We start from the raw sequence: 25,605 nt of genomic DNA, 5'->3' as shown, positions 1-25,605 counted from the left end.
GGGCCCGGGGGGCGATTTCAAACAGCCCCCCCTCGCCCCCCCCCTCAGGAACGCCACTGCCCGGACAGGTGGAGGTCGTTAGCCGTGGTAGGCAGTCTGCCTAGGAGAGCAAACTCCAAACAATAAACCCGGACAGGTGGAGGTCGTTAGCCGTGGTAGGCAGTCTGCCTAGGAGAGCAAACTCCGAACAATAAACCCGGACAGGTGGAGGTCGTCAGCCGTGGTAGGCAATACACCTAGGAGAGCAAACTCCGAATAATAAAACCGGGCAGGTTGGACTCGTGAGCCGTCATAGGCAATACACCTAGGAGAGCAAACTCCGAATAATAAACCCGGGCAGGTTGGACTCGTGAGCCGTCATAGGCAATACACCTAGGAGAGCAAACTCCGAATAATAAACCCGGGCAGGTTGGACTCGTGAGCCGTCATAGGCAATACACCTAGGAGAGCAAACTCCGAATAATAAACCCGGGCAGGTTGGACTCGTGAGCCGTCATAGGCAATACACCTAGGAGAGCAAACTCCGAATAATAAACCCGGGCAGGCTGGACTCGTGAGCCGTCATAGGCAATACACCTAGGAGAGCAAACTCGAACAATAAACCTGGGCAGGTTGGACTCGTGAGCCGTCATAGGCAATACACCTAGGAGAGCAAACTCCGAATAATAAACCCGGGCAGGCTGGACTCGTGAGCCGTCATAGGCAATACACCTAGGAGAGCAAACTCCGAACAACAAACCCGGGCAGGTTGGACTCGTGAGCCGTCATAGGCAATACACCTAGGAGAGCAAACTCCGAATAATAAACCCGGGCAGGCTGGACTCGTGAGCCGTCATAGGCAATACACCTAGGAGAGCAAACTCCGAATAATAAACCCGGGCAGGTTGGACTCGTGAGCCGTCATAGGCAATACACCTAGGAGAGCAAACTCCGAATAATAAACCCGGGCAGGTTGGACTCGTGAGCCGTCATAGGCAATACACCTAGGAGAGCAAACTCGAATAATAAACCTGGGCAGGTTGGACTCGTGAGCCGTCATAGGCAATACACCTAGGAGAGCAAACCTGAATAATAAACCCGGGCAGGCTGGACTCGTGAGCCGTCATAGGCAATACACCTAGGAGAGCAAACTCCGAATAATAAACCCGGGCAGGCTGGACTCGTGAGCCGTCATAGGCAATACACCTAGGAGAGCAAACTCCGAACAATAAACCCGGGCAGGTTGGACTCGTGAGCCGTCATAGGCAATACACCTAGGAGAGCAAACTCCGAATAATAAACCCGGGCAGGTTGGACTCGTGAGCCGTCATAGGCAATACACCTAGGAGAGCAAACTCCGAATAATAAACCCGGGCAGGTTGGACTCGTGAGCCGTCATAGGCAATACACCTAGGAGAGCAAACTCCGAATAATAAACCCGGGCAGGTTGGACTCGTGAGCCGTCATAGGCAATACACCTAGGAGAGCAAACTCCGAATAATAAACCCGGGACGGTGGTGCTCGTTAGATGTCGTAGACAATCCACAAAAGGGGAACACCAAAAGAAAGATAATAAAATAGAAGAGTGAAAAGAAAATAAAGAAACGAAACATTGAGAAAAGAAAACAAACAAACACAGATCATCCACCTTTCGGCCCTAACATCAACATCAAGATAATTATGGGTGAGTCTTTTCTGGGGAGAAAAAGGCTCATCCAGACCAGAGAACATCAAAAAGGGATGATATAGAAAAGAACACCAAAAAATATAGAAAAGAAAACAAAAACAGAATAAACATCGAAAAAGAAAAGTAACAGCAACAAAAGAACAACATCAAGAGAAGAAACATACAAACATCATCCACCTTTCGGCCCCAACTAACATCGCCAAAATTATGGATGAGTCTCTTCTGGGGAGAAAAAGGCTCATCCAGACCAGAGAACATCAAAAAGGGATGATATAGAAAAGAACATAAAAAAATATAGAAAAGAAAACAAGAACAGAATAAACATCGAAAAAGAAAAGTAACAGCAACAAAAGAACAACATCAAGAGAAGAAACATACAAACATCATCCACCTTTCGGCCACAACTAACATCGCCAAAATTATGGGTGAGTCTCTTCTGGGAGGAAAGCGGCTCATCCAGACCAACGAACATCAACAAAAGGATGATAGAGAAAAGAACACTAAAAATAAAAAAGGAAAAACAGTATCAAGAATATAACAGAAAAAATATCAAAAAAGAAAAACGACAGACATAAAAACAAGAAAAATACAACATCAAGAAAAGGAAAAAATAAGAAACATCATCCACCTTTCGACCCTCACTAACATCGCCAAAATTATGGGTGAGTCTCTTCTGGGAGGAAAGCGGCTCACCCAGACCACCATAACATCAAAAAGAGGATGATATGAAAAAAGAAAGAAAAGAAAAAGAAAAACAATAAAAATAAAAGAAAAGAAAAGAAAAAGAAAACAAAATAAAATAAAATAAATAAAAATTAAATAAATAAATAAATAAATACATAAATATATAAGTATAGAATACAGTAAAATTAACTAACTATAAAAAAATAGCTAACTCTAACTGTTTAGCTACCTATTAAACTACCTACCTACGTAACTAACAAACTAACTAGCTAACTAACAATAATATAGCTGTTAGACTATATATTAACTAAATATTTAACTAACCAAAAAAAAAACATCTAACGACCTAACCCTAACTATCCTAACCTTAATTATCCAAACTAAATATTTGACTCTACTAAACTAACTATTTAACAACCTAATTAAGTCACTATCTAACGAACGGTAAACTAACTATTCAACTAACTGTCTAATTCACTTCCTCCGTCATTCGAAAATTAGCATATATTCATAATTTACACGAAGAAAGGTAAAAATGTATGCAACGGAGAACATGCGAGCTATGTTATTGTGTGTGTGTGTGTGTGTGTGTGTGTGTGATAACCGAGGAAGAGAAAGACGAGAACAAGAGAATAGTAAACGAAAAGTCGACTGAGCTGTGAATACAGAAGACTAACATGAGAAGGAGGAACACGAGAGGAAGGGAAGGGAGTGGGCACGATAGATACATTTAGAGGATGAAGAAATATGAGAAAACGGGAAAACAGCTTCAACTCTCAGCTTCGAATCCAAAACAAAATGAAAAACTATATGAAAAGGAGGAATAAGAGAGGAAAGAAGTGGACTGCATAACGAACATAGTAAAAGGAGTAGAGGATGTGAAAATAAGAATGAAGGGAATGCGAGTAGAAGGGAGTAAACCACATCTTCGTATGCAAACAAAACTATAAATATTACAAAATGAGAAACAAGAGAGAGAAGACACTGGTACAATGTATACAGTAAATCAAGAGACAATCAGACAAACAGACAGACATACACAGACAGGCAAAAATACTATAAAAAGGGTTCAGAGGGCATAGAAATAATTACAAGGTCCTGTGACAAAATTTAATCATTAGAAATATGTGAAAACGATCGATGAGAGAAACGAAAAAAGAGGAAAGAAGGACGGGAGGGAGAGAGAGAAGGAAAGAAGGGATGAAGGTGGAGAGGGAGGAAGAAGAGGGAGTGAGACAGAAATAGAGCAGAAGAAAGAAGGAAGTAGAGAGAGAGACATCAGTAAATAAAGACCTGGGGAGGGGGAAGCGGAGGAGAAGGAGAGGGAGAGAGAGAGAGGGGGAAGAAAGTGAAAACAAAGCAGAAGAAAGAAAATAGAGTCGTGAGTCGTGAAAAAGAAATGAGTCGCTTGGCAGTCATGTTGTGAGTGCCAATACAGTCGATACATTCAAGAGGAGGTTGGATAAATTCATGGATAGGGAGGTAAGGTGGGGTTAGGCTTACAGGAGCTGCCTTGTATAGACCAACCGGCCTCTTGCAGACTCCTTACGTTCTTATGTTATTATGATGCCTTCCTACCTGTCTTTCACCTCCTGTCATCTCCCTCCCTTCTCCCTCCATCTCCCACCTCTACCTGCAAGCCCACCACACTCCCTCTCCCCCTCCCCCATCCATTCCTCCCTCCATTTTATCCCTCCATCTCTCTCTTCACCCCGCAGCCACTAAACGAGGGGAAAGCGTCACCTGGGGGAGGGAAACGTGTTAACAAGTGCAAAATAATTGGTGCAGGCGTCTGGCACTCGAGGATTCATTTAGACGGAGATGGGACGTTAAAAGATTAGCACCACCGTCCCCCTCCCCCTCCTCCTCCTCCTTCTCCTCCTCTTCCCTCTCCTCCTCCTCCTCCTCCTCCTCGCACGAGACATTTTCTATTAGGGGCTTTTGTTTTTTGTTGTTGTTTATTTTTGTCTTTACTTGTGTTTGTGAGAGATGTAGTACCGCCCTAAACTGGTGTTTACAAAGGTGTACAATCTGTTGATCGGCGTCTGCGACGCCGATCAACAGATTGTCCATCTTCTTGTTGTTCTCTTCAAGTTGTTTTCCTGGCTTACCCATGCATTGTAGACTTGACATTGGATAATGACATTTGTTAGCCCTGATGAACCCCACAACATGGCATTATAAACAAAGTCGGCTTTTTTTTACGTCTTGCGGTAGGCCTTCATAGTAGGGCCTGATGGTCGACCCCAGCCCGTTGTGGCGCAGGCAAGTGTTTATAGTGGCGCCATCTTTACTTTTCAGCATTTTCCATTTTAGACCCCTAGTTGCATAATATAAATTGTGTGTGTGTGTGGGGGGGGGGGTTGTTGGAGGGTCATGCGACGCCGATCTAGCACAGTTTTTGTGGTATTAACACTTATTATTATTATTATTATTATTATTATTATTATTATTATTATTATTATTATTATTATTATTATTATTATTATTATTATTATTATTATTATTATTATTATTATTATTATTATTATTATTATTATTATTATTAGTGTTGTTGTTGTTGTTGTTCTTGTTCCTGCTTTGTTTTTGCCGGATAAAGTGAATAGGACACATACGAAAATCATGTCCAACAGTCATGCTCATATCGAACACGTAAGTCATCCAAGAGAAAGCTAAAGAAACAGTTGATGAATAGGAAAACTTAGGACAACTGACATAAATAAATCCCTCGTTAGAACTGGGAAATAAAAAGGATGTATAAGACTTGGCTGGAAAGCTTTCGGGGGCTATTCAGGAGCTCTCTTTACCTTTGTGCTTGAATCAGGGAGTATTCAGTGAGTGTTTTCTCCCCTTCATGACATGAGTCGGCATTCTCAGACGCTTCCATCCCTCAGACCAACTCTTTCCAAAGGCCTAAAAGGAGATCAGTCGGGTTCTAATGAGTGTTTTTTGGGGATCATGGTACAGAAGAAGGCTCAGACTACCACCAGGGTTATAAAACTAGCCTTGGAAATGCCCCAAATTCCCACGAAAGCCTTGTGAAACAGATGATCTTGGGCGCCGAAAGATTTGAGTATACGGTCCATGGACATTGAACCAGGAAATTGATGTGTCGAACGATAGATGGAGGGATCAATGCTCGAAACCACTATGATGGAGAAGAACTGCAAATGGATCAGAGAACAGACAAAAGCAGACAACAAAACAAAGGCAATTAGAATCAAGAAATGGCAGTGGTCAGGACACATACGCGGGAAAGTGGACAGCACGTGGAGAAGATGAGTGACAGACTGAAAATAACTGATATAAGAAGGAAGACCCAAGAGAAAGAAGGCCGTTCATGCGATGGTGTGATAAAATTAAGAAGCATAATGGAACGTTTAATGATTTAGCGGCACGCGACAGGAATAATCGGCTTATGTCTTGGATCAGAATAATATAACGTGACGATGACGATAAATAGATAAATAAATAAATGAAGGAAATGAAATACATGCATAAATGAATAGCAAGAAGAATTATATCAGTGTGTGTGTGTGTGTGTGTGTGTGTGTGTGTGTGTGTGTGTGTGTGTGTGTGTGTGTGTGTGTGTGTGTGTGTGTGTGTGTGTGTGTGTGTGTGTGTGTGTTATTTTTTACTCACCACTCATCACCCATCGTCCTGCTCATTCATTACTGTCACCCACGATCACAGTAACCCCTCATGCCTCCCATTCCTCCCATCACTTCCTCACCCACCCCCTCCCTCCCCATCACGACCCCCTTCCCTCACCTCTACCTTGCTGTCTCTCTCTCCGTCGCCTCCATCCCCCCTCCCTTTCCCTCCTCTTCCTCCAAACACCTTCCCTTCCCTCCCCATCACCTGCCCCTTCTCCTCATCTGTCCCTGCCTTCCCTCTCTCCCTCCCCTTCACCTACTTTTTTCAACGTGCAACTCCAATCCCTTCCTCTTTTCCCTTCACTGCACACCTTTCTCCTCACTCACCCCTTCCTTGCCCTTCACCTGCCCATCCCTCCTCTTGCCTTTCCCCTTCCTCCCACCTCTTCCACGTGCAACCTCATCCCCCCTTCCCTCCCCTTCTTGTCACTTTCCCTTCACCTCACCTCTTTCCTTCCCTTCCCATCACCAGCCCCTTCTCTCACCTCTTCCTCGTGCATTCCCATCCCCCTTTCCCTCCCTCTCGTCACCTGCCCCTCACCTCACCCCTTCCCCCTTCCCCCTCCTACTGTGCCCTCGCCAAATACGACATGTCGGTCCTTCATCAAACGCTCAATTAACATCTCACCCAATTAACCCATTACCTCTGACCACCTGCAGAGGGCCCTCGAAAAACGCCTACCTCCTCTTCCTCCTCCTTATTCTCTTTATTTCTATTTCTCCTCCATCTCCTCCTCCTCCTCATTTTATTCAGTTTGTTCCTATTTCCTTCTTCTTCTTCTCCTTCTTCTTCTTCTTCTTCTTCTTCTTCTTCTTCTTCTTCTTCCTCCTCTTCCCTTTCTCTCCAGCCGCTTCGTTTGTATATATTTCGTCTCCCAATTTTCTTTTTTTCATTGCTTTCCTTTCATGTCAACACTACAACACTAAATTTCCTCCTCTCTCTCTCTCTCTCTCTCTCTCCTCACTTTTCCCCTCGCTATCATTTCCTGTAGACTTCGTAACGATTCTGAGTGTGTGTGTGTGTGTGTGTGTGTGTGTGCGATACGGTAAGTAGATCATTTTAATTACATTGCGTAGAAGGGTGGCTACAACAATCTCTCTCTCTCTCTCTCTCTCTCTCTCTCTCTCTCTCTCTCTCTCTCTCTCTCTCTCTCTCTCTCTCTCTCTCTCTCTCTCTCTCTCTCTCTCTCTCTCTCTAACACAAGGAGACGATAATTAGGTCTAGCAATGTTGCAGTGGGTGACGTTCCTTGTGTGACAGCTTGGAGAGGGGGGGGAGGAGGAGGAGGAGGAGGAGGGTAAAGGGATGGGTAGGGAGAGAGGGAGGTATGTAAGGCGATTGGAAGGGGGAGGAAGAGCCAGGACGATAAAGGGAGAAGAGATAGGGAGGAGAAGGGAAGAAGGGGAGAAGGGAGAAAAGATAGGCAGATAGGGAGGAGAGAAAAGAAGGGTAAAGGGAAGGGGGAAAGGGGACAGTATCAAACCAAATTTACCCTCCATCCCTTTTCTCCACACCTCCTCCATCTCTCCTCCTCCTCCTCCTCCTAGCCCTGTTATGCACCAAAGATTATGAGGGAGGGGGGGGGGCAGGAGGGGACAGGGAAGAGGAGGAGGTGAGGGGAGGATGAAGTCTTACAAGATCTTGGAAGCGTAAAGAAGCAAAGTAATGTGGTTAGAAGGATGGGGGAGGGGAGGGAGGTGGGGGAGGTGAGGGTGGGTGGATTGAAGGTGGGTGGTGGGTGTGGGTTTAAACGCCTCCCCCTCTTACCCACCCCCCTACCCACCCCCTACCGATACCACCACCCCCCTCTTCACCCTACCGATTCCCCCCACCCTCCCTTCCCCCTACCGATTCCCCCCTCCCCTTTCCCCCCTACCGATTCCCCCCTCCCCTCTTCCCCCTTCCCTCCCTTCCCCTACCGATTCCCCCCTCCCCTCTTCCCCCTACCGACCCCTCCCCCTTAATACATTTAGTCACTCCACTTTGATTTCCTTATCTTAAGTACGAATCTCAGAGAAAATGTTGTGCCCACTTATTTTCCTTTATCTCATCGGGCGCGACGTGAATGTCCCATAACACACACACACACACACACACACACACACACACAGCAGGATATGAGGAGTACTGTGGCCAATACGAACTGTCGAAAGAGGAGGAGAAGGTGGACCACTGACGTAACTGTACCCAAGACCTCCTCCTCCACCTCTTCCTCTTCCCCCTCCTCCTCCTGATATTACCGCTGCAAGCCTTACGTGGTTGGCTACTCTCACCCTTTGGATCGGCATCATTAATTGTGCTGGAGGAGAGCTCAGCAGTGGCAGCAGCAGTAGCCAGCGGGAGAGAGGAGTGAAGAGAGGAAGGAAGGGAGACAAAGCAGGTAAGGAAGGGGGCTATGAAGGGATGGATGCTGGGAGGAAGGGTGGGCGAGAGATGATGTAAGAAAGGATGACTGGAGAGATAGAGGCAAGGTTAGAAAGGAAGGAAGAGGGAGGCAAGGAAAGTGATGAAGAGAGAGAGAGAGAGAGAGAGAGAGAGAGAGAGAGAGAGAGAGAGAGAGAGAGAGAGAGAGAGAGAGAGAGAGAGAGAGAGAGAGAGAGAGAGAGATCGAAATTGAAGGAAAGTAGAGAGGAAGGCAAGGAGGGAAAGAAGGAAGCAGGGAGATAGGTAAGGATGTAGGAAAAGAAGGGAGATAGGAGGAAAAGGGAGACATGCATGGAAAGGGGGCTACAGGAAAAGAAGGAAGAAGAAAGGGAGGGAAAGAAGGGAGAAAAGGAAGATGGAAAGACAGGACGCAGGGAGAATTAGAGGGAGAGGGAGAGAAAAGGAAGATAGGGAGAGGGAGATAAAAGGAAGATAGGGAGAGAGAAAAGGAACCGGAAGAAGAATAAGAAATGAGGGAAAGAACTGAGGCAGGGAGGGACGAATGGAGGGAGGGAGGGAGGGAAACAGGGAGGCTGGGAGACAGGGAGAGGAGAAAGTAGGGAGGGAGAGGAGGAAACAGGCACGGAGGAAGAGGCAGGGAGTTAGAGGAGGAAGAAAAGGAGCAGGGGAAGATGAGAGGGGAGGGAGAGAAAGAAGGAGAGAAAGAGGGAAAGAAGGAGACAGGGAGGAATAAATAGAAAGGGAGGAGAAGAGGAAGGGAGAGAGGGAGGTAAAACTGGCGCCAGGGATTTATCTTCAACACAAACACACAACAATTCTCTTCCTCCTTCTCCTTTTTATTATTCTATTCTCTCGTGTCTTTCCCTTCATAGACCCACCGGTGAACTATGTGTTTTTGTGATAGTTTATTGCACCTTCGTTCCTCCTTTCGTGTCCGGGTTGTGATCGTTGAGAATAGTTGTAGTAGTAGTAGTAGTAGTAGTTAATGATCACTTTTCGCGTATAAATTTATTTGAGAGAGAGAGAGAGAGAGAGAGAGAGAGAGAGAGAGAGAGAGAGAGAGAGAGAGAGAGAGAGAGAGAGAGACCTCAAGAACAATAACCAAATCAATCAATAACGAACATACTTAACAAACACTACCCAGAAACACACACACACGCACACACACACACACACACACACACACACACACACACACACACACAAGGCTCGTCCAGGTGAGGCTGCAACAAACTAATCAAGCGAACACAAACACTGGTGATCAGGTGTGTGTGTGTGCATGTGTGTGTGTGTGTGTGTAACAGATATAAATAGATAGATGCATACAGATAGATAAAATAGACAAAGAGAGGAAACGAGACAAGAAAATAAACAGAGAGAGAGAGAGAGAGAGAGAGAGAGAGAGAGAGAGAGAGAATATTCCCTCCCCTCCCCATAAATACCTTCGCAAGTTGAGCGTTCACACTCAATTTTGTGATATATATATAAACTTTGTTCCGCGCGGCGAGACGAAGGAAGCAAGGTATTAAGCTTTTTCCCACCGCCTTTTATCTCCTGCATCTACTTTGTTGCTCGAAAATAGAAGATAAATATATGAAAGCTTTAAAATAAATAGTGGAAAGTAGTCGTTGTGTCAAAAGTAGTAGTAGTAGTAGTAGTAGTAGTAGTAGTAGTAGTAGTAGTAGTAGTAGTAGTAGAGAGATTCAGGAAGAGAAGGAAGGAGAAAACGAAGGAAAGCTGAGAGAAGAAAGAAAGGAGGGAAGGAAACAGGGAGAATCAAAGAGAGGGAGGGAGAGAGACGGAAGAAAGGGAAAGAGGAAGGAAGGTAGGGTGGGAAGAAAGGAACCGGAAGAATGGTACGAAATAAAGGAAAGAATTGAGGCAGGAAGAGAATCGAGGCAGCAGCAGTAGTAGTAGTGGTAGTAGTAGTAGTAGTAGTAGTAGTAGCAGTAATAATGACAATAATGGCGATCAACAAAGCGCAATGACAACAGACTTAAAGAGGTGGTCGGTTCGTCAGCCGCCAGATGGCCGGAAGTAAATGTATAATATTAGACCACCGCCTATTCCACCCGCGCCACCCAGAGAGAGAGAGAGAGAGAGAGAGAGGGGGGAGGCGGCGGGATACACCTGTTAAGTCTTTTTAGCGCTAATCTCTCTCTCTCTCTCTCTCTCTCTCTCTCTCTCTCTCTCTCTCTCTCTCTCTCGTCCAAACGGGGGTAAATAAAATAAATCTACAAGTCGCGTTCCTTATCCAATACAGTATTTTCTCGTTTTCTTTGAGGCTGCGGAGGATGGAAGATTTGTCACCATGATAGAGACAAAATGAGGTGTTAAGATTTACTGTGAATATTGTAACCTTGACTGCGCCCTTCTTCTTCTGATGTACCCACGCACATTTACATAAAAGGCTTAATCGCCGGGCACTGCTCCATCCAGGTGCACACACGGGGACAAAACTCCTCCTAATATGTGACTTGCAACACCTGTTCATACACTCTGTCGTTGAAGACTATATACATATCTTAGCTTGCTCTTCACACACACCCGTCCCCCCCTCATACTCCAGCCTATGGGCAATATAGTTAAACATCTCTGCGCCCAGGCACACATATCTGACAAGTATTTCGTAGTTGTAGGCATTTTTATAGGTAGTTCAATGACTCTGGTGGCAGTCTGACCATGCTTCAGTATACTATGAACGCGAGGAAAATATTTTATGAGAACCCGATTAGCCTCCTTTTCGGGTTTTAGAAATAGTTGATATGAGAGACGAAAGCATCTGAGCATACCAACCTATTAGTCTCTCTCTCTCTCTCTCTCTCTCTCTCTCTCTCTCTCTCTACTTCATACCCTCCTCCACGGCCTCTCCTCCAATAGCCTATACCTTCCGTTCCCTCCTCTCCCTTCCTCCCTCCCTCCCGTCGGTTAGCTGGACAGGACTATAAAATAAGCCCTCACACCTAGAAAGCCTTGCCCCATCTCCATCTAACATTGAAATTCTGCACTAACGTAATGATACAGAAATAATTACGTTGTTTTGTTCCTCTTCGGTAAAATCGGACCTGTTTAACGTTGAAAAAGGGGAAAGGACCCACTCTTTTTCATCCAGTAGTGAATGTTAATGTTGCGGTGTCTGTTGGTGGAGTGACAAACAGGATTGCTGGGAATACTTTGGTTCAGATCCATCCCAAAGCACCGAATTTGGCCCACATGCTGCTCATATCACACTCTTTTGATTTTTTGACGGGAACCCAAACGAGCGTCCAATGAGGCTAACAATATTGCCAAAATCAGACAGGCCGACAAACATCAATCGTAATGACACACACACACACACACACACACACACACACACATGCATGGCGTATCCTGTCACCTTGTCCCGCCTCGCACTGATGACATTCCCGCCCAGACAGCCGCTTCACGCACTCCGCCTCGTCACCACCCACTCCGCACCTTCAGAAAAAACACCAACCTTGACGTACTTGCATGGCCCACCTTGTCCCCCTTCCCCCCTTCACGCACACCTAACCTCCCCCCTCCCCAAATTACCCTCGACTTACACCTCTTCCCCAGTGAATATGATAGATAGATATAGATAGATAGACCATTAAACAGATCTACAGTAAAGAAGGAAGGGAGGAAGGAAAGGGGAGAGGGGGAGGAGGGAACGGTTCGCCATCAGCTTAATAGAAAGGGCAGGGCCGTGTATTCAGTTACTTAATTTTCTCAAGTATATTTACCTTCTCGTGGGTTTCTTTTTTCTCCTCGATAATGGTGGACCAAGACGGGACGGCAGCAGAGAGGGATCATTGTGTGTGTGTGTGTGTGTGTGTGTGTGTGTGTACAGCCCCGTGTCAACAATGGGGATAAACACACCGCGGAAAAAAATAACGCCAATATGAGCAAACTGGAGGGTTGGCGAGGGAGGGGAAAAAAAGTGAAAAAAAAAAAGTATAAGAGTAGGAAAAAAGTTGGTGGCGATGTGTAAAGGGAGCGAGCGAGCGAGCGAGAGAGAGAGAGAGAGAGAGAGAGAGAGAGGAGGGGAAGGTGAACAGCTGGAGAAGAAGGAAGGAATAAGGAAGAGGGGAAAGAAATGGGGAAGAAGTGGGAGTGTGTAGCAGCGCCACATGAAGAAGCTATGCGTGATGTGGTAGGAGAGAGTGGGATGGGAGAGCAAAATTGAGAAGGCAGTGCAAGGAGAAGGGATGGAGGGAAGGGGAAGGTGAGGGAGAGGTGGGGGGACGTTCAAATATCTGAGGTGGGGGGAAGCTGACTCGTGCCCTAGGAGCAAAAGAAGAGGGCGGTGATCCTGAAGGAGAAGAAGGAGGAGGAGGAGGAAAAGAAGGGAAAAAAATTAGGAGGGGGAGGAAGAAAAGAAGAAAAAGAATGGGGAGGACAAGGGCGAGGATGAGAAGGACAAGGAGAACAAGGATGAAAAGAGAATGACTAGGGCAAGGACCAGGACGAGCACGAAGATGAAGACGAAGACAAGGACGAGAAAGCCGAAGGGAAGGAATTACAACCCCCATGGAGACGAACACTTTAGTTACATCAAAATCACCATCACCTCCGTCAGCAGTCACAGAGCAAACGACACTCGACTATTGAGGAAAGCCAAACGAACGAAGCCTTCTCTATCCCTTCCAGTCTTCTCCCATCGCCTAATCAGTCTGCGGTTAGTTCCTCGGGCCCCAGTTCGAGCGGGCGTGTTTTCCGAGCGCGAGTTCGGAAAATATGTGTCCCCAGTAAGTAATTTTATAACTCGGGGCAGGAAAAGTGTGGGAAAACAAGGGGTGAGGAATTCATTAGAGTTTAGTAATATGACGAAGCCGGTTCACCCTCAGGCAAAAATGATGATAATGATGATAGTGATGTGACGATGATGATAATGGTGATGGTTAAACTAGTACTACTCTTAATAAAAAAGCACCGTGTTCCATTCAGTAATACAATATAAAACCGCATCTGATCAAGTCAACAAATGAAATCACGCGTGGGCTTCAACACGGTAATAATGAATCATTGTTATGGCGCACAGCTCCGTCTCGCGGCCTTAAAGCTGCTCCACTAGTACTGCACATTGCACACCATCGTAGCGAAACGAAATGAAATGAACGAATGAGTAAATAAAGTCAGGTTAGTGGGCCGTGTCGCCTCTGATGCTGCACCTTTAAACCAGCAGGAACCACGCTGCTGGCCGCCATCCATCCTGTCCCCCGGCGACCGCCCGCCCGCGCCCAGACACCGCCCGGCCTCGCAACGAACCCACCCACAGCCACCAAGGCCACGCGACACCGACCCACAATAAAACGATCACTTGACTCTAGAAAGGTGGATATCTTCAAATTACTGTTAAGATGGTGTGTTAATACTATAGTCTACGGCAGCCAACTCTCTCTCCTCGGCCTCGAAACGAACCCACACAGCCACCGAGGACACGCGACGACGACCAGCACAAAATTATCACTTAACTCTTGAAACGCAGGTATCTTCAAAGTAATGTTGTTATCGCCGGGGTTAATATCTATAATCTACAGCCGCCAAAATCAACCTTCTGGCAGGTGTACTACTACTGTTTCGTCACGGCACACTGACGCCACTGACAGAGCCCCGTGATTTACTTTTTCTTTTATTTCAGCCACGTAAAAGTACGCTGCTGTGGTAGGGAGAGTGCGGCTTTCATTACTGTCGGAGCCGGTGAACTCCCTGATGGGGTAACTGAAGTAATTTGCATATTTACGTAAGACCCACCCCGCGACGCTAAAAATACCCCCGGGGCCATTAGGGTACTGCATGTTCGTTTTCTTTTATAGTGTCACCTCCAATATTATCGGCTGTTAATAATTGTGGTGCCCGGAGAAATCCTACCAGCCACACCTATGTATTATGCCAGTTCGTATTATATTAACTAGATTATACCCAAGTGGGACTGGTTGAATAGTATAATGGTTAATATAATACATTCACTTTTCAATTTTTTTTTTCAACCATTCATATCGTGTCTGAACTATCTCAAGCACCACACTTTGCTCATTCAGCCACTCAACAATTAATTAACTCCCTGCGATTAATGTCACACCCACACCGAAACTCTCATACCCACTATCATTACTTTCTTCATCCCATCTGTGAGATTTTGAACATGCAGCCGACCACAGTTAAATAAGGACTGTTTATGCATAGTCAATACTATCATTAAAACCACAAAGTAGTCGCCACATCAGATTGTCTTACTAAACCATATGATATCTCACACGTATTAAAATATGCATATCTATCAGATAATGGCATGAAATACTCACCGATTGTGAAATCGTTCTCTCTCTCTCAGTCAATCGCAAAGTAATAAAAAACAATTCTACAGTCAACTCTACAAACAAAACAAGATATGAAGATGGCAACAATGTGTGTGCAAGCCATCCAAGTGCAAAGCTAAGTCTCTTACTTGGTAACACACTGCAATCTGTCCCGGCAGCATCCGGCAGCCCAAGGCCACTGCATGACACTGCTAACCTTCTCCTAGACGGGACAGACACGGGCCTCTACTCAGCCATGGAACAAAGGGTCTCTGGCTTCACACTACCTCCTACCACTTGCCCTCCCCTATGGTTGGAGGAGAAGCAAAGGTGCCATAAACTAATCCATGATAATGTGTCATCCCCACCACAAACAATACGGAGCATCATCATTGCTACACAGTAATTAATAGGAATATTAATGAAAATATACAATAATAGCAGATTTTTAAATATTTTGTCAGCTTACAAAAATGAGTGATTCTTTTTACAATATGTTTACAATACATACATGAAGTTCACTGCATATATATATATATATATATATATATATATATATATATATATATATATATATATATATATATATATATATATATATATATAGATAGATAGATAGATAGATAGATAGATAGATAGATAGATAGATATAGATATAGATAGATAGATAGATAGATAGATAGATAGATAGATATAGCTGAGAAACTAAGTGATGCTGTACATGTATATATCATTTATTTTTACCTGGTGGCCTACCTAGGGATATTCTTCCTCCATGAGTTACATGTTTGGGATCTATACTATGCTTTTCAACATCTGTTCCTCCTCTCTTTGAATTCTTGCTGTAATTATCCTTTTAATATTGGCATTCACATTGTGGAATTCCTCTCCCTTCCTGACTGCATACTGAAATTAAGAAAAATATTAATAAATAAATGTTTCATCACATTAGAAACTTTTGCATGACAGAAAAATAAAATAATGTATTACACAGCACAGCATCAAATGTTAGACCAAAAACAGTATAGATCATGACTGATCATAATCTTACATAACAGACCATATTCCAGATCAGATCACTTGATCACCATTAGAGGGTGCTTGCATGTCACCCCCTAGCAATAAGGATGCTTCACCTTCAGCAACAACTTCAATGATTGTTAAGGCTGCTTTGTGAAAACTGAGAAATGCAGCATCCCAAGCCCAAGTAAGCCCAAGTTCCCTGACTATCGACAACCACTAATATTACCATTGCAACTTCAACTACTATTTTTTTATACTACTACTGCCCATTCCTCTCTACATCCCTTTGTGACTCGTTTTTGAAAGCCAAGTCTCCTATGCTACATCTTATTCCCTGCTCAACATTATAAAAACCTTTACTTCATATCTTAAGCCTCTTGTTGCAGTCTACTGAACTAGGTTCTGTGCCAGACTGTATAACTCTAATCCTTCATTTTACAGGTGTCATGACTCACTCTTACCTCAATCTTTTTGACCAACTCTACTTCCCATGGCTGGTGGACCAGGTTGGTGACAACAGAGGAAGAGGCGCCACCGACCCGCCCTGTGCGCCCACACCGATGGATGTAATCAGCGACATAACTTGGAAAGTCAAAGTTGATCACATGCGGCACCTGGAAGGAAAATGGAAATGAAGGTAATGAAATAAAAGATTGACAAAAGAAACAAGGAAAGATTACCATTTCACATTTCATATTTGTGCATGTGATAATACTGTGGTTTGAATCAGGAAAAGTGAAGACTGCAGTATAAGGAGCATATGTATTGACCCTAAATTCTTTAGAATAAATGGAGACCCTATCCAGAATTGTTACATCTATTTACTAATGATTTATTTTCTTTTTTATATGATATTAATAAATTTAGTCAAAACTGATGGCATGTGCCCAAATCAGCACTGCCTCATCCACAGCACCTTGCCCATTACAAAAACACTTTGTCTTTCTTACCCCAACACCTGCCTTTGCCGCCTTGCCTTCGCAGTGTTTTATTAAGAATTGCCTTAGCCATTGCAGTCTTTTAAAAACATTTTTTTGCAATACTCCTATACTTTTACTTATAGGGAAGTAATTTGTACCAGTTGTAGATCTTGTTTTATTATTTCTTTTAACTGAATTTTTACATGCCAGTCAACCTGATGGTCCAGGCCCCTCCAGTAAAGAGCACTCCATTAGTTGTGACTTGAACTTAGAACCCAGCATTTACCATTCCTATGTGCTTACCATTTGACCCCTACCCCTTAAAATCATATAATTCACTATTTTTGTGCTAGCTTTTTGTTATAATTCTATGAATCTATATCGGTAATGATCATAACATTCAATGCAACCTCTGTATCTTCTGCTTACCTTGTATGTATCAAGACCACGAGAGATGAGATCAGTGCAGGACAGCACCTTCACTTCACCAGCAGTGAAGGCCTTGTAGTGCTTTTCCCTGAGGAACGAGGACGTGGCACCATTCAGGTTCATGCAGCGCACACCATTCTCATTGAGGAGCATGGAAATCCAGTCACAAGTGCTGCTCTTGTTGCTGTATAAAGAGAAAATAAAGTGTGCGAATGATGACAAGAAATACAGCTTTACACACAGAAGCATAGATGCTTGGAATGGATTAGAGAAACCAATTGCTTGCAAGGAAAAGTGCTAATATATGAAAAAAGGACGGTACATGTGTTAATATGGAAACAAACACAAATAACTTAACCTATAAGACTCTTAATCAATACACAAGATGTTCACTCTTGCCTACCTGAATATGATCACAGGGCTTCCTCTCTTTACATCCTTCTTCACAATACTTAGAAGCTTCTCCGTTCTGGTCTTGCTGTTGACCCGCAGGAAGCGCTGATGGACATGGGGCATGGAACGGTTCAGGTGAGGTGTGGAAAGATGCACCAGTGAATCAAGCTGCATAGGGAAGAGAAAAAAATGCTTAGAAGAAATTTATCCTTTTTCTTTGGACCTGACAGCTTTTAACGATGTTCATATAAGATTGCTGTTCTGGGGCTGTAAACTTTACCTGTATGACAAAGGGAAGAAGGTAGTATTAAGCATATCTTTGGCCACCATATTCAGCAAGTTTAAGGATACACAAGTAATATCTAAGTCACAAGAACAAGTGTATGTTATTTCTATATCTAAAAGAGGTAATAGCAGCATTAGAAGATAAAAAATCCATAAATCACAGTAAACTCTTTTCAGGAACTAAACTATTAATGCAAAACCATAAAAACTTGAGAGTACAATCAGCCAGAGACAAAACAGAAGCAGTACAACTTTAAAACTAGGAATAAGAAAAAGCAGGTGGATGTGAGTAAGTTCAACAAGATGGAAATCAATGAAGTGCTAATTTCAGGTACTGTCTCTCTACTCACATTTACTATGGGGTCCAGGATCTTGGCAAGGCTCGTAGGTGTCGTTGCAGCCACCAGGGTGAGTTGTGCCCCTGACAAGACTTCTGGCTGCTCGTCATCTCCTGAACCTTGTATCTGGGAAGGGTGATTGATATGGGTATTTATTTATCCACAATACAAACACATAGTCACTCATTAGCCTCAGACCACTGGGCTGTGACACACAATATACCGGTCATAGTAAATATATAAACTAGGACTACATAAGTGAGTGAACATGCATTTATTTTGTTAATCTTTTCTTCTGGATTATTTATTGAAGTCTTTTCATGATCCCTTTAATTTCCCATGAAGAAAACAGACCGCAGTACAAGAGATGATGGTGATGATAAACCCCAATGATTAAATATCTACAAGCACTACTTGCCACTCTGATGTGAGAAACTGATAAGAGAAGATGGAGAACATGATGCAGAGATGGTATGATGATAATGATGTTTTCTAGTTTCTACACATGCTGGCCTATGGTTTCATAATTTCACTACATTCAAACCTGTGCTGTAACTATTGTAGAAAAGATGAGAGCATTGTAAAAAAAATTACATAAGTCAATCTCAATCTTACAAAAATCAGAGAAGCAACTTTACTGGCTGTTTGGTGATGAAGCGAGTGACCTCCTCGTTGAAGGAGTCGTCAAGCAGTGTGTCGGCTTCGTCCAAAGTGATGTGGGTCAGGAAGCTCATGTCATACACCCCTGAAGGAACAACTTCCTTCAGAACAAACTTTAGTGCATTCTCAATTAATGTGAAGATGCATTCTCAAAAAACATATCCATTTAAATTATATGAAAACATTAATATTTCAAATCCACGGCATGTGTACAAACTTACCAACTGTAGTTAACTTTGACATAGCACCAAAGCTTGCCACTAGCAGATCCTGCTGGGACATGGGTGGAGTGAGCATCTTTTTCTTGGTCCCTCCCCCAGTGAGCAGCTTCACTTTAATTCCTAAACCCTCTCCTACTTGTGATGCAACACCCTGGCAACAGAAATAACAGCTTTCATTTGTAGCCCTCAATATCTATTTTGTACATCCAGTATACTAAAATAATTCTAGACCTCAAAAATACTTCCCATCATGTTCACAAAGCATTCATTATGGTATCCATTAAGAAGGGAAAAAAAAAAGTTTCTTTCTTTAGATTACAATTATCCGTCGGTGTAAATTGCTATATTTCAGAATTATTTTATTCTATACTCTTTATCAACAGCCTGACTATCCCTCAACTGCTTCTTTGGAATTACTGCAGGGCATAGAATACATACAGATGGACTTACATGAATCTGTGCTGCCAGCTCTTTGCCAGGCACCATGACAAGACCTCTTGGGGAATTCATTGGTAGCTCAGACTGCACTTTCTTTTTCTCTGCTATTTGCTGCAACATTGGAGCGATGAATGCCAGAGTTTTCCCATTACCTGTCTCTGCAGTAATGAGTGTGTTTTTTCCATCCAGAACATGTGGTATTGCCAGAGACTGAAAGAGAATGTAATTGTCAATTGTCAGTTATATTAGTAAACTGAAAGGTACTTATGGTTGACCAGTAATGCAAGACAATAGTTCTCTATTTAACATCATCATCTGAGTTGAGCAAAAACCAAGACATCAAACATTTGCATGACTATGGAATAAGAGCACACTGACCTTTTAAAAATACATTCCATTTACAAACTTTATATCCTAATGTCATTTTAAAATTAACAAACTTACTTGTATATTAGTTGGCCTCTCAAACCCCATTTTGTTTAACTGAGCAACAAGATTCTTCTCCAGTCCAAGTGAGGTGAAGTCTTCATCCTCATTATCACAGTCTGCAAAAGCTGGATTCTGAAAAGGCAGACGACAACATGAGACTGAATCACACCATAATGGTCCTTCATCACCACGGGTTATGACAGGGAAGCTTGGAGACATTTCTAGCATGGCCATCTTTTAAGGAAAGTCTCTGTGAGGAGAAAAGGCATTGGAAATAGAGAACAAATCCAAAGAACAGTCAAAAACCATAATAACACTACTTAGATTAATTCATTAACCCAAATATAAGAAATAACTTACTGGACCATGGCCATTGATAGTGAAGAAGTCACCTGCTGCCTTCTTATGGAGCCAACCGTTGGAGGCCAGCGGAACCTCAGCAAATTTGTTGTATGACTGTCCCAAGTAATGGTTCAGTTCCTTCCTTCGGCAACTTATTATTGGAATCTGAAATTCAAGGCAACTTTAATAAGGCACTGAATATCAATAATAATAATAAAAAATTTAAAGAACAACAATAATAATTGTAATAATAATAATAATAATAATAATAATAATAATAATAATAATAATAATAATAATAATAATAATAATAATAATAATAATGATAACAATATTAATAATAAAAATAACAATTCAGAAAGACATAATTTAATGTAAGAATGGTTCTAAAGAAAATCATGGTGAGAAACACATGCTAGTAAATATAATTTAATGATATAAAAATATGGGAAGGATTAACCAAGGCTGAGAAAAACAAGGGGACAATGAAGCAGCTGTTGCTCATGCAAAATATTAGTAAAGCTACAGGTAAATACTAGACGTGAATACAGAAACCTTCACTCACATTATGATTCCCCTTTCTGGACTGATGAATCTGAAGGGCTCTCTTATTCTTATTCTCTTTCAGTTTTTCCCTTTTCCGCCTCTCTTGCAATGCCACAGGTATCGTGATCACTGGAAACTGGGCTTGTGACATGCATCGTGTCTGAAATTAAAAATAACATGAATACACTATTGGCACAATTTCTTCTTGATAAGTTCTGTGGAGCCAAACTAATACTAAAAATAATGGAGCCACAATCAGTATGATGAGGTGAAACTGCCATAAGTCTGATATCAAATATATTAGAGCAAAGTTCATAGTTATGAAGGAATCAGTCTTAACAATGTGCTCTTGTCTTGGTGAGATCCTGCTTAAAACTTTATTTAATTCCTTTGCTTTTATGAAGAAATTCAGCCAATCCTTGCCATAATTGATAATCTAGTTTCTTCAACAGAGCTTTGATTTAATACTGTAAGGTTTTTGTGAATCTCCTGTCATGGGATGATAGCTATACATGGATCCAAAACTCTCCTTCAGTGAAATATCTGTTACTGCCTTAAAAACTTTAAATGTGCCTGATAGATTATAAATTTGTTTATTTTTTCTTAGCCTGCATACCTTTGTATTCTGACCATTAAAAAGCTAAACTTCCTTTAAATTTCAATAAAAATTTACCAAAGTATATAAGATTCTCAGTGCTCTTAAAGATGTCAATTTGCCACAGTTGGAAACAAATGTCAAACTCTATGTAAGCTACAAGCATTTAGTTCACTAACCTGTAGCATGTAAAAAAGCTGAAAATGTGAGCTGTGAAGAGCCAACATTGGGATCCTGTGATGACTCATGTTGTGGCCTGTTGGACAATAATTAAAATACAATAGTACATGATGCTTTATATTTATAAAGTTGCCTCTAGACAATGTAATTTTCTTAAATACAGCCATGAGTTTTGATTGCTTTTAACATGCATTTTACTGCAAGTCCAGATTCTGGACTTGCCCATTATGGCTTACAAATATCTTCTGATAAGTTCTAGTCCTTCAAACAAGCAATAAGGAATACTGAATCACTTAAAACAAAGCTGGAAAAATAAAAATAAATAAAAGTATTTTTGCTTTATTTTCCTTCTTCAGTTTATTAGGGGTCTGGGTAGGCCATGGGAGCATAGCCTCTTGAGCCTTAGTGGATATGAAGCTTGATTAGGAAACTGAGAGGACAGAGAGGATAGAGTGGAAACTTGGGCAGTACACGAGGAGGTGTGTCAGGCCACCCAACACCATAAGGGAAAGTAAGGACAACAAATGAAGAAGAAGAAGAAGAAGAAGAAGAAGAAGAAGAAGAAGAAGAAAAAGAAGAAGAAGAAGAAGAAGAAAAGAGGAAGAAGTAGGCTGTGTGAGGACATGGGGCAAGGAAGCTGGAGGAGAGGTATGATCTTATTACCTTGAAAACCTCCAACAATGCCTAATATAAAGCTCATTTCATAATTTGTCTCACAGCAGTCTATGAGAGTGACTGAAGCCTGTATTTTTAAACATATCGGCGCCTAAGTTCCCCTGTTTGAAAAGCCTCTCATAAAAGTTAATGGGATTTCCATAGACTGTTTTGTGATGCTAGTGATAGTTTTACACCGCTTCTGCATCTTGAATGGAAATAACACCCATATAATAAACCCAAATAATCTTCTCTGTGGCCTTAGAAAATAGTCGTAATGGGAGATCAATACATTTAACCCTAGAACGCTAACCATGGGTATGAGGTACCCATGCGAATGACGTCATTGCCATTGTGTATGGTTCCGGTGCTCTGAGGGTACCCACCTCCTCAGTAGCTTCATGTGCCCGCTTGACAGTGTAGGGGAAGGTCACGTTGTCTCGCTCTCTCTGCTCACCTTTGTTGTAGGCCTACATTTGGCATACCCATGGTTGGTGATACAGGGTGTTGTACATGTCCCTATGATATTGTTTACGTACTTTTTTAGTGATCACCTGTGCAGTGGATCACAGGCCCTGGGAGGCCATACAAGAAGTTTGGAAGCCATCGGATGATAATTTTTTTTATGAAATTTTTTTTTTGAAATTTTTGAACATTTTTCCTATTTTTAGTAACATTTTTCAGTACCTGATTTTCATACCAAAACAATACGTTTTTCAGTTCTTCTTAATGTTAAGTCAAGATACAAAGTTTGAAGTCCCTTCATGTAACTTTATTCCATTAAAACTTTACATTTAATTTTTTTTTTTTTTTTCAAAATCGGGTATGATGTACCCATGGTTAGTAGTGGTGTGACTTTTTCTAAGGTTAGTGTTCTAGGGTTAAGAGTAGGGACCTGTAACTCCCCTTTAGCTTCCTAGCCATAGGGGATTTTGGTACGTGGAGGTGAGCATGAAGCAGGCAAGGATTTTAGAGGTCTGTCACTGCTGGGTAGGTGTGTCTGTAGCTTTCTAGATTGGACTGTCTTGCATATATATCTTACTTTAACAATTAAGAGCCACAATGTTTGATAGTGATGTTTGTCTAATGTGTTCCCATGTTCTCGCAGCCAAGTTGTTCCCACACGTGCTTGCTATAATACATATCATATCAGGCAAGGATTCAAGAGGTCTGTCACTGGTTGGTAAGTGTATCTGAAGTTTTCTAGAATAGATTGTTTAATGTATATATCTTAGTTTAACTTTTGAGAGACACGATATTTGATGGAGAGTTATGTTGACGTGAAACATGCCAAGTAGCAAACTGTAGAGAGAAATCTTTTTGAAATAACATGTAGAAGGGAAAACAAGATGGATAAAGCTACTGAAATTCTACATGCCAGCCACGGATAGCAACCTAATACACTGAAAAACTAAAAAATGAAGAAAACCTGAAAAAAAAGAGCAATTATAGATGGCCCAGTTGAAATAATATGAAGGAGGTCAGAAAACAAGATGGATAAAGCTACTGAGATTCTACGAGTCAGCCACAGATAGCAACCTATAGTCCGGCAAATCTTAAGTGGCGGCTCTGACGTAGACAGCCCGCTAGACACTGGTGCTATGTCTCCAACTGACCTCGCACACCGTGTCTCTCACATCCTTCTCTCTCTCTCTCCCCGTGTCTCTCTCTTTCTCTCTCACTCTAGTATAAAAACAAATATGTTTTTTTTATTGACTGATTCTCTATCTGTGAGTGAACACAAAGAAATTTGTACAACACTTGGCAGCGTTGCCACCGCGACGGTGTCAGCTCAAGTCAACCCAATACACCATAGTTGCCAGTTGCTCTGCCTGCTTTAATTATCGCATTTCTGCCATTTTTTGGTGTGTGTCTGCCATATGCCATACAATGTCAGTCATATGGCATAATTATGATAAAATATGGAGACTGTACCTGTATATGGAATGCCAGGACCGTCTAGCAAATTCTGATGTGAGTCATCCAGGTGAATGGTGAGGTTCCGCTGGGGATGGCCAGGGAGTGGTGAAGGAGTGGTCGCTAAGAACATTAAAATATTACACTTTGACCTTATTTCAACACCACTCAAGGGGTAAAGAGTCTTGGTGCATTTTGTAAAGTTAAAGAGGTTTATTATTATTATTATTATTATTATTATTATTATTATTATTATTATTATTATTATTATTATGCATTGTCGTGCACCATATACTCCCCGAATGAGAGTACACCCCCACTTTTCTATCTTCCTCGTACACACACACACACACACACACACACACACACACACACACACACACACACACACAGAGAGAGAGAGAGAGAGAGAGAGAGAGAGAGAGAGAGAGAGAGAGAGAGGTGAGACAGGTGAGATGTGGCTACAGGCTGTCTACGTCAGAGCTGCCACTTAAAATTTGCCGGACTATAAAACACATTAAATAAAGAAAAAAGAACTAAAAAAAAAGCACTTAAAGATGGCCAATTTGAAATTATATGAAGGAGGTCGGAAAACAAGACTGATAAAGCTACTAAAATCCTACATCCCAGCCATGGATAGCAACGTAAAACACGCTGGAAAACGAAAAAATAAAGAAAACCTGAAAAAAAGCAATTACAGATGGCCCATTTGAAATAATATAAAGGAGGAGGGAAAACAAGATGGATAAAGCTACTGAGATTCTACATGCCAGCCACCATTAGCAACCTAACACACATTAAATAAGGAAAAACAACTGAAAAAAAAGCAATTAAAGACGACACAATTGAAATAACATGAAGGAGGTGGGAAAGAAAGATGGATTAAGCCACTAAAATTCTACATGCCAGCCACATATACTCAAATAGCAACCTACAACACATTAAATACGGTAAGGAAAAAGAACTTAAAAATAAAAAGCAATTACAGACGGCCCAGTTGAAATAATATGAAGGACGTGGGAAAGAAAGATGGATAAAGCTACTAAAATTATACCTGCCAACCACAGCGAACAGCTTTAAAAACACTGAAAAACTAGAAAAAGAAAACCTGGAAATAAATCATGTAAATACGGCCTAGTTGTTCCTTCACGTGCTAGCGGTAATACACTTTGTCTGTTCCTCCCACCTGTTTTTTCTTGCTCTTCTCCTCCAACGAAGTATTAAATATGTCTTTCTCACTCGGTCACACTCTCCATACTTTGTTTTATCTATACTTGTGTGATAAACGTGCTCCTCTCTCCCGTCTTCTTCTTCAGTGTTGTTTTCAGCCTTTGTAACGGCGTCCATTTCAGCTGTTTCCTCTTGTCTTCATAATTTTTCCTTCTTCTTCTTTTGGGATTAAATGTGTTGAGATTTAATGAAATTAGCTTTTCCTTCATTATCATTATCTCCATTCGTTTCTTCATTATCTCCATACTCTGCTTAATTGAAAATAATCTATACTTGGGGGCTCCCGTGGTCCCGTGGGAGAGTCTGCGCCTT

At 42.1% G+C, this 25,605-nt stretch overlaps 1 protein-coding gene and 4 long non-coding RNA genes across 10 annotated transcripts in view; 2 read left to right on the top strand and 3 right to left on the bottom strand.

The window, feature by feature from the left end:
• Positions 1-14,972, bottom strand: part of LOC126997434 (uncharacterized) — a 121,129-nt gene extending 106,157 nt beyond the window's left edge. Inside the window, exon 1 of the long non-coding RNA XR_007752110.1 lies at positions 14,843-14,972. This is a non-coding gene — a long non-coding RNA (uncharacterized LOC126997434). The remainder of the gene's footprint in view (positions 1-14,842) is intronic.
• On the bottom strand, positions 483-2,379 carry LOC126997433 (uncharacterized). Its single transcript, XR_007752109.1, has 3 exons — positions 1,458-2,379; positions 644-847; positions 483-576 (listed from the first exon to the last, which is right to left on the bottom strand). It is a non-coding gene; the product is annotated as an uncharacterized LOC126997433 (long non-coding RNA).
• On the top strand, positions 618-1,248 carry LOC126997435 (uncharacterized). The gene is made up of 3 exons (XR_007752111.1): positions 618-747; positions 816-883; positions 1,086-1,248. It is a non-coding gene; the product is annotated as an uncharacterized LOC126997435 (long non-coding RNA).
• LOC126997432 (uncharacterized) lies at positions 13,401-17,225 on the top strand. Of its 5 annotated transcripts, XR_007752108.1 has the most exons (4): positions 13,401-13,728; positions 15,764-15,900; positions 16,158-16,353; positions 17,081-17,225. It is a non-coding gene; the product is annotated as an uncharacterized LOC126997432 (long non-coding RNA). The 5 variants fall into 5 exon arrangements; XR_007752104.1 differs by lacking the exons at positions 13,401-13,728; positions 15,764-15,900 and adding an exon at positions 14,883-15,023 and having other exon boundaries at positions 16,223-16,353; XR_007752105.1 differs by lacking the exons at positions 13,401-13,728; positions 15,764-15,900 and adding an exon at positions 14,895-15,023.
• LOC126997431 (probable ATP-dependent RNA helicase DDX28) lies at positions 15,304-25,396 on the bottom strand. Of its 2 annotated transcripts, none has more exons than XM_050858520.1 (13): positions 25,250-25,396; positions 21,492-21,568; positions 20,737-20,877; positions 20,190-20,336; positions 19,845-19,961; positions 19,413-19,610; positions 18,963-19,113; positions 18,720-18,826; positions 18,094-18,207; positions 17,469-17,626; positions 17,066-17,249; positions 16,178-16,330; positions 15,304-15,599 (listed from the first exon to the last, which is right to left on the bottom strand). In XM_050858520.1, the coding sequence occupies exons 2-13, from the start codon at positions 21,558-21,560 to the stop codon at positions 15,489-15,491; spliced, it is 1,650 nt and encodes a 549-aa protein (XP_050714477.1). In that variant the 5' UTR covers positions 21,561-21,568; positions 25,250-25,396; the 3' UTR covers positions 15,304-15,488. The 2 variants fall into 2 exon arrangements, with proteins under 2 accessions (XP_050714477.1, XP_050714478.1); XM_050858521.1 differs by having other exon boundaries at positions 21,492-21,573; positions 25,254-25,396.
• Between the last annotated feature and the right edge of the window lie 209 nt (positions 25,397-25,605).

This window comes from Eriocheir sinensis, chromosome 12 (genome assembly GCF_024679095.1).
Source record: "Eriocheir sinensis breed Jianghai 21 chromosome 12, ASM2467909v1, whole genome shotgun sequence".
Classification (NCBI taxonomy): domain Eukaryota; kingdom Metazoa; phylum Arthropoda; class Malacostraca; order Decapoda; family Varunidae; genus Eriocheir; species Eriocheir sinensis.
This window is presented reverse-complemented; position numbering and strand designations above follow the sequence as displayed.

Bases quoted from the DNA above. Each gene is read 5' to 3' on its own strand.
- LOC126997431 (XM_050858520.1), bottom strand. From the start codon at position 21,560: ATGAGTCATCACAGGATCCCAATGTTGGCTCTTCACAGCTCACATTTT. The intron at 19,114-19,412 runs GTAAGTCCATCT...TTCTGTTGCCAG, and splicing joins AGCTGGCAGCACAGATTCAT to GGTGTTGCATCACAAGTAGG. The intron at 17,250-17,468 runs GTAGGCAAGAGT...CTCTTTATACAG, and splicing joins AGCCCTGTGATCATATTCAG to CAACAAGAGCAGCACTTGTG.